This window comes from Periophthalmus magnuspinnatus, chromosome 3, assembly GCF_009829125.3.
Source record: "Periophthalmus magnuspinnatus isolate fPerMag1 chromosome 3, fPerMag1.2.pri, whole genome shotgun sequence".
In the NCBI taxonomy this organism is placed as follows: Eukaryota; Metazoa; Chordata; class Actinopteri; order Gobiiformes; family Gobiidae; genus Periophthalmus; species Periophthalmus magnuspinnatus.
In genome coordinates, this window is record NC_047128.1 from 2366687 (window position 1) to 2384688 (window position 18002).

The following is an 18002-nucleotide window of genomic DNA, read 5'->3' on the forward strand; positions in this document are numbered from 1 at the left end:
AAAACACCTCCCACGAAGCATTGCGGTTCATACATCTCTACAATATCTCCATGGTGACCGGACGGTGGCAGACTCTTTCCAGAAAGGTTACGCAATACCACTTTACATGTCTCTATTCTGTGTTTTGTAAATGTGGTTTTCCATTAGGTGATGCAACCCTTCATTTTGAGCCTGTGTGAAGTGAGTGAGGACGTCTGGATCTTACAACACGGAGAAGGAGGTTTGTGCGAGTGAACTAATAAATACAGTGTAATCTGGCCAGAGTGGAAAACAGTGATGTGTTATGTAATAGTAACGTAAAAGGTCATAACGTGCTAAGATTTGCAGTGGGGCTTTAAAGGGCCCATATTACGCTGTTTTCTCATCTATGTTATAATGTTGTTTCCTCACCAAAAACTATCACTGCATGACATCACAAGTTGAAACAGAGCATTTTGAGCTTTGGGGATGTAGGCAGACTAATAATAAAGTGTTACCCAAACATGTGTGAATGAAACAAAACACAAATCCAGGTCTGTTTGTGACGAGGAAACAACATTATAACATAGATCAGAACACAGCGTAATATGGGCCCTTTAAGACACATAGTCATAGTCAGTATTAGTCACATTTTTCTATCGCAAATATAAAAAAAAAATACCTCCAAAATACAAGATCTGACAAGTTTAATGATGAATATATTGAATCCGACAGTTGACTTTTCAGTGGAGCTAAAGGCTAAATGGGGATTAAAGCACTGATCAAACCGTTTGTGTTGGGGATATTCAAATATATCTCAAAAATTGCGAGCAGGACTCATTTTTACAAGATCTCATTTCGGAAGAATGTAAGTCGTATACATGGAGATTATATCTGCTCTGCCAGCTTTAAACAAGTCACAACCTCTCCCCCATTATAATGACATCAGCCTCCAAATATGTGTTTTATTTGATGTTATATATGGGCTGTTAGTTTGATTCTAAATAGCCCGGATTTGAATTTTTTAATTATTTGATGCGAGGCTAGACTGTGTTTATTAGATCTGAGTTGTGTCTGACTTTAGCCACGACGTTTATCAAAAGAGACGTGGATCTGACGCTTGCCAACCGTCTCAGTTAAAAATGATCTCATGTGGGGTTTAAATGGTAATGAGAAAACTTTAATCTACTTTTATGCAGGGCTAATGTAGGCTAGAAAGTTGACTTAAAAATAAAATGTTGACTTTAAACATCCTATATTAAGCAAACTTGACTCATGTGAGCTTTAATCCATGTTCTAATGCTGTTTCCTCATCAAAAACAGACCTGGAGTTGTGTTTTGTTTCATTCACACATGTTTGAGTAACACTTTGTTATTAGTCTGTTTATGTCCCACATGCTTGAAATGCTCTGTTCCACCTTGTGATGTCATGAAGTGGTAGTTTTCAACTTAACAGCTCCATTTACCTTTAGCTTAGTAGAGAGTCCAGGGCAGTCCAGAGCTGAAATCATCCAAATGATTCTAGTGAAGGTGTATTGAGTTTAAAAACACAGCGGAGCACTTCCTGTATTACCACATGACATCATAAAGTGGAACAGAGTGTTTTCTGTTTGAGAGAAAAAGTCAGACTAAATGTGTAGGGTTTGTGTGTGAGAACAAAACAACATTATAACATAGATCAGTAGTGTAATAGAAATAGTGTAATATGGGCCCTTTAAAGACGCGCTATGTAACTTTTCTGGTGGGGTCTGCCACATGCTCTTCATGGAAATGTCATTGCTTTACCTGGAATGTTCCACAGCAGGGCACTATACTTTTCTATAGACAATCATGTGGCACAGTCCATTTTACAGGTTATGTCTGGAGTGACGAGCCCACTTACAGTAAGACGTTTATTTGTATAGCACAATTTGTACACAAAGTAATTCAAAGTGCTTTACAGAATAAGGACATTAAAATCACACAAATCAAAACATAAATAATCACAAATAATCATCATAAAATTAACATTAAAACAGAAGAGGCAGAATAAAAAACCTTTCAGTCGTATGCACAGCTGAACAGAACCGTTTTGAGCCTGGATTTAAACATCGTCAAAGCAGAGGCCTGTCTCACATCTTCAGGAAGATTGTTCCAGGTTTTAGTTGAATAAAACTGAAACACTGATTCTCCATGTTTAGTCCTGACTCTGGGCACCTGCAGGAGGCCGATCCCTGAAGTCCTCAGAGTGTGAGATGGTTCATATGGCACTAACATGTCAGAGATGTACTTTGGACCTCGGCCATGGAGAGACTTATACACAAGCAGAGCTGCTTTAAAGTCTATTCTTTGAGCTACAGGAGCCAGTGCAGAGACCTGAGCACAGGACACATGTGCTCGTACTTCCTGGTTCTAGTCAGGACCTGAGCAGCAGTGTTCTGGATGTCCTGTTCTGTCTTAAGGCTCGTTTGGAGAGGCCAGTGAGCAGGACGTTACAGTCGTCTAACCTACTGGAGACAAATGCATGGATAAGTCTCTCTAAGTCTGGTTTTGACAGTTTACCTTTGATTTTTGCAATGTTTTTAGATGTAAAAAACTGCAGATGTTATTGATTTGATGTGGCTGTTAAAGTTCAAGTCTGAGTCCATTATTACCTCTAGATTTCTAGCCTGATCTGAAGGTTTTAGAGAGAGAGACTGGAGGTGACTGCTGACACGTTCTCTTAGTTTCTGTGGCTAAAGATGATGACTTCAGTCTTGTCTGAGTTTAGCTGGAGAAAGTTGTTTTGTATCCAAACACTGATCCGTTGGATGCAGTGGGAGAGCAGGGGCTTTTTTATCTGAGACATATTTTCCAATTTCAACAAAGTACTCCCTGTTTTCTAAATAGGACTTGAACCAATTTAGTGCCGTACCACAGATGCCCTCCCAGTCCTCCAGTCTCTGTAAGAGGATCCCATGATCAACAGTGTCAAAAGCAGCACTCAGATCTAACAGGATCAACACTGAGACTTTGTCTGCATCAGTGTTCAGGCGGATGTCATTTGTCGCCTTGATAAGAGCAGTCTCAGTGCTGTGGTGGGTCTAAAACCAGACTGGAAGACATCAAAGGAGTTGTTCATTTGGAGAAAGTTAATAAGCTGTTGGTAAGCAACTTTTTCAAGGACTTTGCCTAAAAATGATAGATTTGAGATTGGTCGGTAATTGTTCAATATTGTGGCATCAAGACTGCTCTTCTTTAGGAGAGGCTTGATATCCGCAGTTTTCAAAGTGCTTGGGAATGTTCCAGATTGAAGTGACATATTAACTATGCGAGTGAGTGGTGACAGCAAACTGTTGAGCACAGACTTTAGAAATTTAGTGGGTAACACGTCGAGGCAGCATGTAGACGAACTCAGACTGATGATGCTCTCTTGGACAGTTTTGTCAGTTACAGGTGCAAAGTGAGTCCGCTCTAAGTGTCTAGGTGGATGCTGCGAGTCATAATTCCTCCATGGAGATTTCTGCTTATCTTTAACCATTTTAACTTTCATCGGGGCAATGGTGTCCAGAACATTCAAAGCACTCGAAGTCACAGAGTTCAACAAATTATCAACAGTAGAACACGAGGCATTTTGTGTGTGTATTATTTCCATGAACAGTGAACAACTGCAGACAGGTCAAAAAAGACACAGAACTGATCAGACAGAGCAACATCCACCACACTGACATTTGAAATATTTACCGTACTCCTTTTGTAATGAGCAGGTCCAGAGTGTGTCCTCTGTTGTGGCTCGTTGACATGCTGAGTCAGACCAAAGGTTTCAAGGACAGAACTGAGCTCTTCACTGTTTCTGTCAAACACATTATCCACATGTACATTAAAATCACCTGTAACGACTAAACCATCAAAGTCTGTGCATACGAATGAAAGCATCTCAGTAAAATTATCAATAAAACTCAGACAGTGCTGGGGAGGTTTGTATATGACTAAGTAGAGTATGGAGGGGGGTTGCTTTAGCTCCATTTTTAAGTAAACATACTCAAAAGATGAAAACACTCCAAACTAATGAGTGACAAAATTACCTCAAAAAACACGCACACATCTCCACGCTTTTTGTTTACTCGTGTTTCAGATTCAAATTTGAAGTTGGGTGGAGTTGATTCCACTGGAATTGCATTACCTGTGTTTTTGTCGAGCCATGTCTCAGTTAAAAACATAAAATCAAGATTAAAAGAAGAAATAAAATCATTAATTAAAAATGACTTGTTACATAAAGATCTGACATTGAGCACAGCAAGTTTCAGATTAGTTTCAGTAGGACTGGATGTTATCGTCTTACAGGGAATGTAAACTAAATGTCTCTGATTGGACAGTCTAACTGTCCTTCTGTTAATCAGTCTACGTGTTGTAACTGTAGATACAGCTCCATCACAGGGCCTCAACATTATCTGTATCATGACTGTATGTCCTGAGACAGCAGAGGCCCCGTGCGTCCTAGCTCTTGATGTTAATAGCTCTGGGGAAAGGAAAAGAAGGGCGAGGAGGGGGGAGTTTGAGTGAAAGACGAGGGGGCGTAGGTGAGTACAGGGAAGAGTTGAGCATAGTTGATGCCAGAATTCTTGATCGCACTATATTAGGTGTGAGGGGAGCCATCTTAATTCCTGATCTGATGAGACTTTCTAGATGGTTGGGAAGGGCCATGGGTGAGGGTGGGGAGGAAAAGGAGAGTGAGGAGTCCCTAGAGGGAGTAGATGTAGCAAAGGGGACCCAGGGCTGGTCTGTGGGCAGGGGAGGTGATGTGGGTGCTGCTGAGACTGAAACCTCTGCTGGGGCTGTCACAGACAGGTTCAAGGCCTGTGACGAGGGCCCCGGTGGAAGTGACGCTGGAAATGGATCTTTCACCTGGGAGGGTGGTGGTGCTGCTGAATCCCTTGCTGGGAGAGATGGTTGTGGTAGTTGTGGTGCTGCTGGTGGTGCTGACACATTGGCTCGGTCTCTGGCTGGCGCAGAAAGGATGCTTCTCGAATTCCTCTTTTCTCTCACTGGGCCAGGACCCTGTCCAGGCCGGTGCCTCAGAGTGTGGAGGAGGTTATCCGTCAGCACTCTCACTCCACCTCTGCTTAGGTGCGGGCCATTTCCTTTGAACAGGTCCTCTTGTTTCCAGAATAGCTCAAAGTTCTCAATGTAGTGCAGTCCTCTGGCTGCACATTCATTGAACAGCCATGTGTTCAGCTGAAACAGCCGGGTAAATTTGTTCATCTTCCTCCTGTCTATGCTAGGAAGAGGTCCACTGATGATCGTCTTAACCTCCACTTTATCAAGCTCCTCAAATAATTCAGTGAAATTCTTTTTCAAGATTTCAGTCTGATTCATTCCAGTGTCAACTGCACCCACGTGCACAATCAGCTGTTTAGCTCCTTGGTCTGTTGACAAAACGTTTGGCAGGAGTTTTGGAATCTCAGAAACAGTGTGAATGGGATAAGAGCAAGTTTTGATTCCTCTGCGGCTCACATGTCTGATAGCATCATCTCCTAACAGCAGCGTATCTCTGACCTTGACATTTGGCACCAATCGCATGTCTCCCGCCGCTCTTTTGCCAACTTCATTACTCTTGTTTTGTGACAAAAAACATTTTCTGTTTATATGTTAACATCAACATCAGTCTGTGTCAGTGGTAAAAATGTGTTTGTAAGCTGTATTTTGGGTGATGTAACTATATTAGCATTGTCTTTTATCACTTGTTAGGTTGGCTTGGCATTCTTGTCTTTACAAAGTTTTGGAAAAGACACCTATCACTCAGGTTTAAGTTGAAAGTAAAAGTTTTTTCACCCTCTTCTCTGAAGGTTACTGTAGGCTGCTTATCACTGGAAGTCACAGAGAGCGTCCAGTGAAGCCCTTTTTTCAGATTCTAAAACAAAATATCCGTGCTTGTAGCTCATTAATTTGTTGTTGATGTTTTTTTGTTTTGTTATGTTTTGTTTTGATGTAGTTGAAGCAATGTAAAACCAAAAGTGAACTGGCCTTCATGTATGGTTTAAAGTTATAGTATGGAACATTCCAAGCAAAGAAATAACATTGTCATGGACTGAAGCAGAGAGCAGACCCAGAATAGTTACTATTTGTATAATAGGTCTGCTTTAAATAAATGTATTACGTCTACCCTAAAGGTGATGTACTGTGTATGTCCTAAAGGTGATGTACTGTGTATGTCCTAAAGGTGATGTACTGTGTATGTCCTAAAGGTGTTGTACTGTGTATGTCCTAAAGGTGTTGTACTGTGAATGTCCTAAAGGTGTTGTACTGTGTATGGTCTAAAGGTGTGGAGCTATTGCCATCTGCTGGTCAAAAGCATCCACGCTGATTTATTGTGGTGTAATTTTCCAGTCCCCTACCAGGGGGCGGAGGAGTCACCCCACACAATTCACTCATTATATATCATATATCATATATATTCACTCATATATATATATATATATATATATATATATATATATATATATATATATATATATATATATATATATATATATATACACACACACACACACACACACACACACACACACACACACATACATACATACATTAATGAGAAATAACACATTGAACTAATTTGTAAGTGTCTAAGATTGAATTAATCGCAAAAGTAAAAAAACGTATTGTCAAAATATTAAGTATTTAGTAGGTCTATAGAAGGGATTTTATTTTAATTAATTTGATTTTAATTAAGTTTTTATCGTCATACCGCGCAAAACACACTCAGTTAAAAATAAATGTTGTATGCTTTTCATATAATTTATCGAAATTCTACTTGAAAATACCCAGACCACAAAACCCACATTAAAACGAAAGGACCTGATACACTGAATACATTTTTTTGTTTTGTTTTTTGCCACAGACAGTCCCTTCTTCTTCAAACACAACACATTCATCAAAAAACCCACAGCGCCCCCTCCTGATGCGACAGGGATAAAACGATAACACGTCCCAACACAGAGCTATTACAATACTATGAATACTTTTTTCTTGTAATAAATAGCATTACACTAGTCTTGTTTTGGCTTAATTCCTGAACAAACTCCACTCCGGACAGCTACGAGGGAGAGCAGCTTGAATGGAAAATAAAAACCGCAATGGCGTCTTTTAAGGACCAAATGATGAACCAGCTGAGCTCCTTTTTGTACCAGAGGCTGCACGCGGCGGCGCAGGACATTTTGGGACAAGTGGAGAAAATTTTGACTTCAGCTTTGGACGAGAACCACCAGGGAACCGGACTGGACTGTCCGAGTGCCATTTCAGGTTTGAGAGCCGTTAAAACACAGAGTAAATGTACACGGCGTGGACACATGTTGTAAATGTGGGGGTTAGAGTCTTTTCACGGTGGGCTTGACAATATCAAGCTTGAGTTGTTCCAGATTTTGTGTTTAAGCAAAATTAAAGTCTGTTTCCATATGAAAAGGTTAAAAATGACATATCAGGTGCAGTCAATTTTTCAATAAATATTGAGTTTGGCCCGAGAATTTGTCCCAGTTTTAAGTTTTGTCCCAGTGTGAATGTGAGTTAGACACTTTATATGGAGTCTACGGCACAGTCCGCAAAGACATAGTAAAAGAAAGTTTAGACCTGGTTTAGTCCTGGTTTTGTTCATGGTTTGGTTTTGATTTCTTGCTTAGGGTCTGGAGTTGCCTTGGTTGAGTCCTAGTTTAAATGTTTTTATATATAGTTTTAACTAATGTTAAAGTGAAATAGTCCACGTTCACCTTTGACATAAAATACACTGACTCTTTGAGACCTCTTAACTTTGACAATATCAGTCCAATTTGCCTTTCACATCACGAGTCAGAGACTATTTACTATTTATTATTTCCATTGTATTATTTCCATTTATTACACTCTAGCAAGCTTTAAATAAATAAAAAGATACATAAAATAATAAATTGCTTTGCTCTACATTTCACTATTTCTAAACAAGTAACATAGATGTTTTCTTTCTTGACAGCCGCTCCTCAGGTCTGCATCACTTTTGGAGATGGGAATCAGCCAAAAGCAGCTCCAGCAGCAGAAGAGGCCCGCCTCAGTTCAAATGAGGAGACTGTGCTCAGGACCAGTGCTAACACTGCACAAGACAAGTACTTACAAGAGACAGTCCAGGAAGGACGGCATGATGTTCTTCAAGAGCAGGACATTGTTGACACATTTTTTGAGGATGTTAAACAGCCAGAAAGAGACAAACTGCAGACAAGTCTGGTATCTTACAGTGATAACAGCAACAAAACGTGTTGGGTGCAAAATGGAGCAACACGATCGAGAAACCTGACAACAAAAGTGTCAGAGCAGGCCAAAAATATAAAAGAGGAGGTTATCGAGTCTACAGAGTGGCCACACAAGTGTGGTGTCTGTGGAAAAGGCTTTAGATACAAGTCTACTCTAAGAATCCATGAACGTGCACACTCGAAGGACAGATCTTTTCAGTGTGACGTCTGCAAAAAGTCATTCTCACAGAGGAATAATCTTAATAACCACAAACGCATTCATACAGGAGATAGACCCTTTCAGTGTGACGTCTGCAAAAGGTCATTCTCAGAAAGGAATAATCTTAAAAAGCACAAACGTATTCATACAGGAGACAGACCCTTTCAGTGTGATATCTGCAAAAAGTCATTCACTCAGAACAGTAACCTTAACAAGCACAAACGCATTCATACAGGAGAAAGACCCTTTCAGTGTGACGTCTGCAAAAAGTCATTCACACGGAGGAATAATCTTAACAAGCACAAACGCATTCATACAGAAGACAGACCCTTTCAGTGTGACGTCTGCAAAAAGTCTTTCACACAGAGCAGTGACCTTACCATCCACAAACGCATTCATACAGGAGACAGACCCTTTCAGTGTGATGTCTGCAAAAAGTCATTCTCACAGAGGAATCATCTTAATGAGCACAAACGCATTCATACAGGAGATAGGCCGTTTCAGTGTGACGTCTGCAAAAAGTCATTCACAAAGAGCAATCATCTTAAAGTGCACAAACACATTCATACAGGAGACAGACCCTTTCAATGTGACGTCTGCAAAAAGTCATTCACACAAAGGTGTACTCTTAACGAGCACAAAAACCTTCATACAGGAGACAGACCCTTTCAATGTGACGTCTGCAAAAAGTCATTCACACAAAAGAGTAATCTTAAAAGACATGAGCGTACACATTCTGGGGAAAAGCCATACTCTTGTGACATCTGTATGAAGGCTTTCGGTGAGTTGGCACACTTTAAAAAACATGAAAAAACACACACAGAGGAGTGGCCGTACTCCTGTGACATGTGTGGAAAAGCATTCAGTGGAAGTGGCACTCTGAGTCAACACAAATGTTGACACTCTGCTAAAACTAACTAACACACTGCTGGAGCTGAAGCTAACTAACATTTGGCTTGAACAAACTAACAAACTCCTTAATCTAACCAAAGTTTAAAGTAAAGCTCCAACTGAAGAGTACCACAGCTTCTTTAAGCCTGGCATCTGTTTATAGTTCATATTATTTGCAAAAACCCAACACTTTAAAATCCACTTGAGCTCATTTAAGCTGTTATGTTTTGTTTAGTTTACCTTTAACATGCAGTTATATATTTAAGTGTAATTTTCTAAAACTAGAGCTTTTTGTTTATAAAGGTTGAATTATTCATTATTTATGTTTACATGTCGTACTGCTGTGTTTCAGTCAGTAGGTGGAACCATTTTTGGGCAGTTAAATGTTAAAATTTAGTTTTGAAAAGTTTTTGACTGACCAACCAGTCATGTGTTGTTTTTATTTATGTACCATTGTAAACTGAAGTACTTCTGATATTAACTTTTGAATGTGTTTTACATTGTAATTACAGACTTAAGTATTTGTTGAAATGTTTTCACAAAATATGTAATCACTATTATATATATTAATTTGTATTAATATTATTTTTGGAATGCATACTTGTATTGTCACTAATTACTATAAAATAATAAATGTTTAGTGCAGCAGTGTTTCTCCATGTTATTTTAACACATCCATGTTCTCTGTGTGCTTCTTGGATCATCGGCCAAAGTGAGGCCTTTTGGAGAAATATCCAACTTTACAAATAACTAGCTAATACTTTACTTTATTAAGGAATATGGAAAGTAAATGAAAACATTATTTAAAAGCAGAAGAAGTCCTGATCTGTTGTTCTCCTGGGGGACTTCAACGCCCATGTGGGTAACGACAATTCATTTATTTTTGTAACGCCCAAAATCACAACAACAGTTGTCTCGAAGGGCGTTCATGTTTTGGTTGATGGGGGAAACCGGAGTACCCGGAGGAAACCCATCCAGACACGGGGAGAAACATGAAAAACTCCACACAGAAAGGCCTGGGCGACCCGGGGATTGAACCAAACCTTCTGCTGTGAGGCATGAGCCACTCAGCCACCGTGCTGCCTACACACAAAAACAAAACAACAGGAAAATCAGACAAAACAAGAAAAATCGGCCAGGCGAGGAGAAGGGAGGGGGCGGAGGAGGGCCAGGCGGGGAGGAGGAGAGGGTCCAGCTGTCATCGGGGCATCTGAAAGAGATACACTCCACAGGGGGAGTGGGACAGGGGACAACATGTGACTAGCATTGCTGATGAGAAAATAGGACAAAGCAGAGCATAGAGCTCAGGTTGCCATACTTCCCCCAGCTTGTTATCTCCTACTGCAGCCTGTCTTATCCCGGGTTTCAATGTCACTCCCAGCCAATCTGGTCATAGTTCAAAGTGACAATAAACTAAGTAACCTAGTTATAAGCTATACTGAAGAGGAAGGTTTTAAGCTAAATACAGAGACTGTGGGGGCCTGTTTAACATCAGCAGGGAGTTGATTCCATAGCACAGGAGCTTTGTAACTGAATGCTCTCCCTCCCACTGTACTTTTGGACACTCTAGGAACCACTAATAGTCCTGCATTCTGAGAGCGGAGTGCTCTGTTTGGCTGGTACGGGACAATAACATCTTGCAGATAGGATGGGGCCATACCGTTTAGGGCTTTGTATGTCAGGAGGAGGACTTTGAATTTGATTCTAAGCTCGACAAGAAGCCAGTGCAGATATTTTAGTACAGGACTGATGTGGTCTGTTAGGACTCTGGCCGCTGCATTTTGGACCAACTAGAGGCTCCTTATAGTACTGTATAGTACTTTATAGTACTTTGGGGGCAGGCGGTGAGCAGAGAATTACAGTAATCAAGTCTGGAAGTAACAAATGCATGGATGAGTTTTTCAGCATCGTTTTTAGGTAAAATATTTCAAATTTTAGTTATATTTCGCAGGTGAAAGTATGCGGTTTTACAAGCTAGGTTTATATGGGCTGTGAATGAGAGATTTTGATCAAATAGGACTCCAAGATTTTTTACAGTAGGGCTAGAAGCTATACTCACATTGTCGAGTGAGATTATCAGAGAATCTCTTTGGCATTTGGGACCAACAACAATGACCTCTGTTTTTTCAGGATTTAAGAGCAGGTAATTCAAGGTCATCCAGGTTTTGATGTCCTTCACACAGGCACTGAGTTTATCTATTTGATCAGTCTGATTTGGTTTCATTGATAAGTACAGCTGAGTGTCATCAGCATAGCAGTGAAAATTAATGCCATGTTTTCTGATAATGTTCCCCAATGGCAACATATACAGAGTAAATAGGATTGGACCAAGCACAGATCCTTGTGGAACACCACAGGCTACTTTAGAACAGGGAGAGGTGCTCTGGTTTATACTAACAAACTGGTACCTATCTGATAGATAGGATTTAAACCATTTGAGGGCGGTCCCTCTGATTCCAATGTCACATTCTAACCTCTGCAGTAGAATGTTGTGATCAATGGTGTCAAACGCTGCACTGAGGTCCAGTAGGACCAGGACTGAAGCCAGCCCGTTATCAGCAGCTAGTAGTAAATCATTTGTTACTTTAAGCAGTGCAGTCTCTGTGCTGTGGTTTTATTTTTCAAATATATTATTGTCCTGCTGTTTCACCACAACTCCTAGAATTTTTGAGAGGAAGGGAAGATTAGCGATAGGTCTGTAGTTGGCTAGTTCATCAGGATTTAGGTTAGGTTTTTTCAAAAGGGGCACACAGACTCAGACTCAGATGCTGCATTAAAGAGGTCATCTGTGAAACACTGCAGTGTCTGAGAAAATGACTGAAATAAACTACACCACACTGCAAGGAACTCAACTCAACCTCACAATCACATTAAAAACAGTTCAGTCAGTTCAGATGTATGTTATAATCATTTTAAATTGTCTTTTGTGTGTGCAAAGAGAAGTGTTTTGTCACCAGTATGTCAAAATGAACACAAGACAAGTAAAAAAATAGTTTCAATGTACAGTGAATATGAGTATTTATGTCTAACTGACTCAATCTGGTTAAAACTGTTGATAAGTGTATTTTTTAATCTTTAATAATGATGTTTTCCCCTAAAATACAAGACAAAGTTTCCTTTAAGTAAATATTAAAAAGTTATTTTTTGGAAACAATAAAAATACAGAGTTATAAGATAAATAGGGATGTACCGATTCAGCTTTTTCACTTCTGATACCGATATCAATACACTGACTTTAAGTGTCCCCTGATATTCGATATTAATGGAGACCAGTGTAGGGAAGGAAAATGGCAGATATTTCCTTAAAATACATTGAAATTATTACACAAGACATCCCACTGTGTTATGTAACTTTTACTTATCTCTCAAATAACTACTGAACAGCTTTGAATGAATAAAAGTTCAAGCATTCTGGAGCCAAAATCAGCCTGTAAATGGTCTTATTACACACAGTTAAAGGCCCAATCAGGAAATCAGGATATCAGGATATCAGGATATCAGGATACCATGGAATCGATATCCAGGTCAATTTTCAGTATTGGTGCTGAAGGGTATGACAAATAATAAAGCTTCTGAGTTGCATTACAAATACATATATCAAAATTATTGAATGCATATTGATTGAATAAAGCTTCTTAGGTGCATCACATCTACATATATATCTTTTGACAGTGAAATCATAGAAGTTTTGAATATTGTCATGTAACCACTATGTGTATACTCAATTCATGTATCCTTTGAATGTTGCACTCTTTTTTAAGGTCATCTAACGGGCACCATGTTTATGCTAAAGTTTGAACAATATGTACTAACACCGAAACTATTCACTCAGTATAATACTCCCATATTAAAGGCAACATTGCAAGATGTGAGTTATGGGGGGCAGCCGGTTCTTTGCAGAAACTCCTTTCACAGAGATAATGCAGCCGGATGAGACCCAAGGCCGAAAAACAAACCGGTGCTGCCCGGAGAAGTGAACGAGGCTGGAAGGAGGAACCAAGACGTCAACCTACTCATCACAATATTTGCATATTCATGTTACATGTTACATTTTATTCTTTGGGGCCAGGGAAAAGCAGACAGACCGCCTGCTGCACAAACGAGGGATAGATCATTTTGACCCCGGGTACTGTATTAGATTGTATCTGTCAGGGGAATAAACTTTTGAGATGTGAACTGATCGAATCCAGTCGTCATTTTGATATGAACACGCCTAACAGTGCTGATATTCAATAGAAAGGTACTTCTTTGTGTGTCAATGCTAATGCTAGCTCCTATTAAAATGTTAAATGTAACATAATAACAAAATTTGATTTGTTGTCAGGACGACCCAATTATTTTTAGGTGTAGATTACATCAGTCAGTGGTGTTATTTAAATACTTATTAGGCTTTGAAATTAGCATTAGCATTGACAAACAAAGAGGTACCTTTATAAACACAGAAGAGTCCTCCAGTGGAGTTTTCTTCACATTTGTAAAGTTTTTAATATGTTGTCAGTGACATCCACCTGCAGCTCCCTGTCCACTGCCTGATCCTAACCCCCTTACCTCTGACCTCTGACCCCTGACCCACCTGCAGCTCCCTGTCCACTGCCTGATCTGTCAGGATTTAGTGATTTTAGCGTGACTCAGCACAAACCTCACAGACATTACATTACACTGGAAATGGTTGTCCCTCTGTTTCTGGAACTAGCTACCACTGTGCACAGTAACAATTAATAATAAAAATAAAGCTTTAAAAATGGCCTCACCTCGTCTCCTCTTCTTTGAGCTTCTGCGCTGCCTGCTTTGACTGTTTAATAGCTACTGTCAAATTGATCAAAACCGTCAGTCATGGTACATTTTTTTCTTTGCTTATTGGCATTTCATTGTGTATTCATCTTTATTTGTTTTGTTTTTTTAAAACGTCCATTGAATTTGATCAACTGGCGTTAGCTAACTTTAGTTCAGACGTTTTTTGTGTCTTTGTGCTGAATAATGATCGTGTGTGAGGTGTTAGGGTGTATGTAGTATTTTTGGGGGTAATTTTGAGTTATTGTGTGGTTATTTAATCATTGTCTAGTGCAGATTTGATGAACTTTTATGTATTTTCCCGCTTTTTATGGCCTGAGGCTAAGCATTACTTTTTATCGTTGCCCCTAGCAACAGTTATAGCATTGTATTTGTGATTGCATAAACAATACACTGCCTTCAAAGTTATAACCTTTTATAATAATGACACAAATGCAACGATTTATAAACTTTGGTCTGGAGTTATCAGTATTTTTATAATACTTGTGATGTGATATTAGTGCTAACTGCTAACATCACTGCCTTTACTAGCTAAGCACAGTGTTACTTTTATTACTATTTTATTAGAATTGAAACACGCTGTAAATATGTTTCTAGCTGCCTCCAACAGTATTTCACATTTTGTATGATCTGTGTTTCAGTGTGAGTGCATCTCCATCCACGTGGGGCAGGCTGGTGTTCAGATTGGAAACTCTTGCTGGGAACTTTACTGTCTGGAACATGGCATTCAACCTGACGGACAGCTGCCCAGTGAAAAGACTGTGGGAGGAGGAGACAACTCTTTCGACACCTTTTTCAGTGAAACGGGAGCGGGAAAATATGTGCCCAGAACCGTGTTTGTGGACCTGGAGCCAACTGTAATAGGTAAAGTCAGATTTTAAAGCACTTTTTAAGTCAGTTGTTGGTACTTAGGTTGTTACTAAAATGACTACTGCCATTTCGCATCTAATGTATTTGTAGATGAGGTGCGGTACCGGAACCTATCGTCAGCTATTCCACCCTGAGCAACTCATCACTGGAAAGGAAGATGCTGCTAACAGGGACCTGAAAACTGGTGGGTAAATTTGTATTCGCTGTATACTGTGTTTTGTGTTTTGGTCATACCTTATGGTTGTTAAATGTATGATGTTATATCTCCTATCTGTTATTAGGCAGACCAGTGCACTGGTCTCCAGGGCTTCCTGGTGTTCCGCAGCTTTGGCGGTGGAACTGGCTCTGGCTTTACGTCTTTCTGTCAAATATGGCAAGAAGTCCAAGCTGGAGTTCTCCATCTACCCTTCTCCGTGACTGTCCACTGCTGTGGTGGAGCCCTACAACTCCATCCTGACCACACACAGCACCCTGGAGCATTCAGACTGTGCCTTCCTGGTCGATAATGAAGCCATCTATGACATCTGCTGCAGAAACCTTGATATTGAGCGCCCAACCTACACCAATTTGAACAGGCTCATGAGTCAGATTGTGTCCTCCATTACAGCTTCTCTTCACTTTGATGGTGCTCTCAATGTGGATCTCACCGAGTTTCAGACCAACTTAGTGCCGTATCCTCAGATTCATTTCCCTTTGGCCACCTATGCCCCAGTCATCTCTGCTGAGAAGGCTTTTCATGAGCAACTGACAGTGGCTGAAATAACCAACACCTCCTTTGAGCCTGCCAACCAGGTGGTCAAATGTGACCCTCGCCACGGCAAGTACATGGCCTGCTGCCTGCTTTACCGCGGGGCTGTGGTTCCCAAAGATGTCAACTCTGCTATTGCCTCCATTAAGGCCAAGCGCACTATCCAGGTTGTAGACTGGTGTCCCACACGTTTCAAGGTGGGCATCAACTTCCAGCCTCCCACTGTGGTCCCTGGAGGAGACCTGGCCAGAGTGCAGAGGGCCGTGTGCATGATGAGCAACACCACGGCCATCGCTGAGGCCTGGGCTCGGCTCGACCACAAGTTTGATCTGATGTACGCCAAGCGTGCCTTTGTCCACTGGTACGTAGGAGAAGGGATGGAGGAGGGAGAGTTCTCTGAGGCCAGAGAGGACATGGCTGCTCTAGAGAAGGATTATGAAGAAGTGGGTGCTGATTCCATGGAGGGAGAAGGAGAGGAGGGCGAGGAATATTAACTTGTTTTAAAATGTGAAAAACTGTCCCATGTTCTGTTTGTGATAAGTTCTACCCTCTCATTAGACATACATGCATTGTTTTTCAGTTGTCGACACATTTAGAAACATTTTTAGAATAGGTATCTTTTGATACTTGTAATGTTTGGTCATTGTTCTTACAAATGTGTGCACTGTATGTCATTTACTGGAAAATAAATAGTAAAGAATAGTTGGATAATAAACATTTTCACATTTACCATTCATTATCCCTCCACAACAACTAAGTTTTATTTTCACTCATGCAAAACCTCACTTAAATCTTCTATATATATATATACAATATAATAATAATAAAGCATTTGATTCAGTGACTTTCAAGACACCCAAACCTAAACGTTAGGGGACCACTGTTGCTCCTGAGCATAAAAGTTGCACTTTGTAACTTTTCTGGTCCAGGGGTCACTACCTGCTTGTCTCAGAGGTTATTGCTTTGCCAGGAATATTAAAAGGTAAATGGTTACATTTTTATATAGTGATTTTCTATATTCAAGGCACTCAAAGCACCTTAGATCAATGAACCACTCACTCATTCACACACACACACACACCCCCACACACACACACCCACACACACACACACACACACACACACACACACCCTCATACACTAGTGTACACAGACACTGGGGGGCGATGTTCCACCATAAGGCATTAAACAGAACTTCACCACTTTGAAAACAAGCATTCTAACTGTGGACTAGGTTGTATCTTCATAGATCTGAACAGTACTTAGACTTATGGTTTCACCTGCTGGTCTCCACTGAGAAATTAAATGCTATACAGTAAATCATTTTAGGCAAAGACATCAAAACATCTTTGATTGTAGCTACTACAGAATTTAATTCCTGGCCATTTTCATCTCGGTTAATGTTGTACAGCTTATTTCCTTGCATAATAGCCTTAGGGGAGTGACAAGGAAAGGGATTTGACATTAGACAGGATTATACATTAGAAAGTTTAAATAGGTGTAGAGCTCTGGCCATGGTTCACTGTTAAAAATATGAAGAAGGTTATTTCAGCCCATACCAGACAAGATTAGTGTTTGAAAGTGGAGCGCCAGCATGCAGTAAATAAATGGACGATGTGTCTTCAAGTGTCCATAATTATCTGTTCAATTTCTAATCTTGATGAAAGAACATTTTGAAACAGCATCCTCAGCCATTTAGAGACATGAATCCAGGAATTCTAACATACTATCACTCAGTACTTTAAGTGAAGGAGACACTGGGACATTGCAGTGCAGAAATCTATTTTTGTTATTGTCCAGTTCGTCATGGCTCATGCAACAGCTGCTGGGTGAGAATTGTTCGTTCATCCATTTCTGCTGAGGCCTTCTTCAGAGAACTCATGGTATAATAGAAATCTGAAATATTCATAAACATAGTAAACATGTGGAGGACAACAAAAGGAATTATAGAGCAGACTTCTTGACTCCAGGAGCACACTTTCCTCCTGACTCTGGACTTACTGCATGATGTGATTTGAGGGGAAGAGGAGAGAGCTGAAAATATCTACTGTATAATGAGAATCAATACAGTACAATTTGTAAATGCGAGTTTGGACTGAGGGGGCTTGTTCATTTATTCATGATCGTTCAGTCACAGTTCACCGGGCCAACGATACTGCACAGGCAAACTATTTATTTGTGCATACCCAATTTTATTATTAGGCTGAAATGCCTGGTGCTGTTTGTTATGTAATTTTACCCCACAAAATAACTAAAACTAAGACTGACAACTGGTGAATGCACCAGACTTTTGCCTGTGTTTGTAACCAGT

General features: G+C 40.2%; 1 protein-coding gene and 1 pseudogene across 1 annotated transcript; both read left to right on the forward strand.

Annotated features, from left to right (window-relative positions):
- Nucleotides 1-6881: 6881 nt before the first annotated feature.
- Nucleotides 6882-9929, forward strand: LOC129456160 (zinc finger protein OZF-like). Its single transcript, XM_055231041.1, has 2 exons — nucleotides 6882-7218; nucleotides 7919-9929. Exons 1-2 carry the CDS (start codon nucleotides 7053-7055, stop codon nucleotides 9289-9291), a joined length of 1539 nt encoding a protein of 512 aa, XP_055087016.1. The 5' UTR covers nucleotides 6882-7052; the 3' UTR covers nucleotides 9292-9929.
- Nucleotides 9930-13060: 3131 nt separating this feature from the next.
- Nucleotides 13061-16185, forward strand: LOC117389322 (tubulin alpha-8 chain-like; annotated as a pseudogene).
- The last annotated feature ends 1817 nt before the right edge of the window (nucleotides 16186-18002 follow it).

Coding starts and splice junctions, on each gene's coding strand:
- LOC129456160 (XM_055231041.1), top strand. CDS start 7,053: ATGGCGTCTTTTAAGGACCAAATGATGAACCAGCTGAGCTCCTTTTTG. Junction 7,219..7,918: donor CTGTCCGAGTGCCATTTCAG/GTTTGAGAGCCG, acceptor CTTTCTTGACAG/CCGCTCCTCAGGTCTGCATC.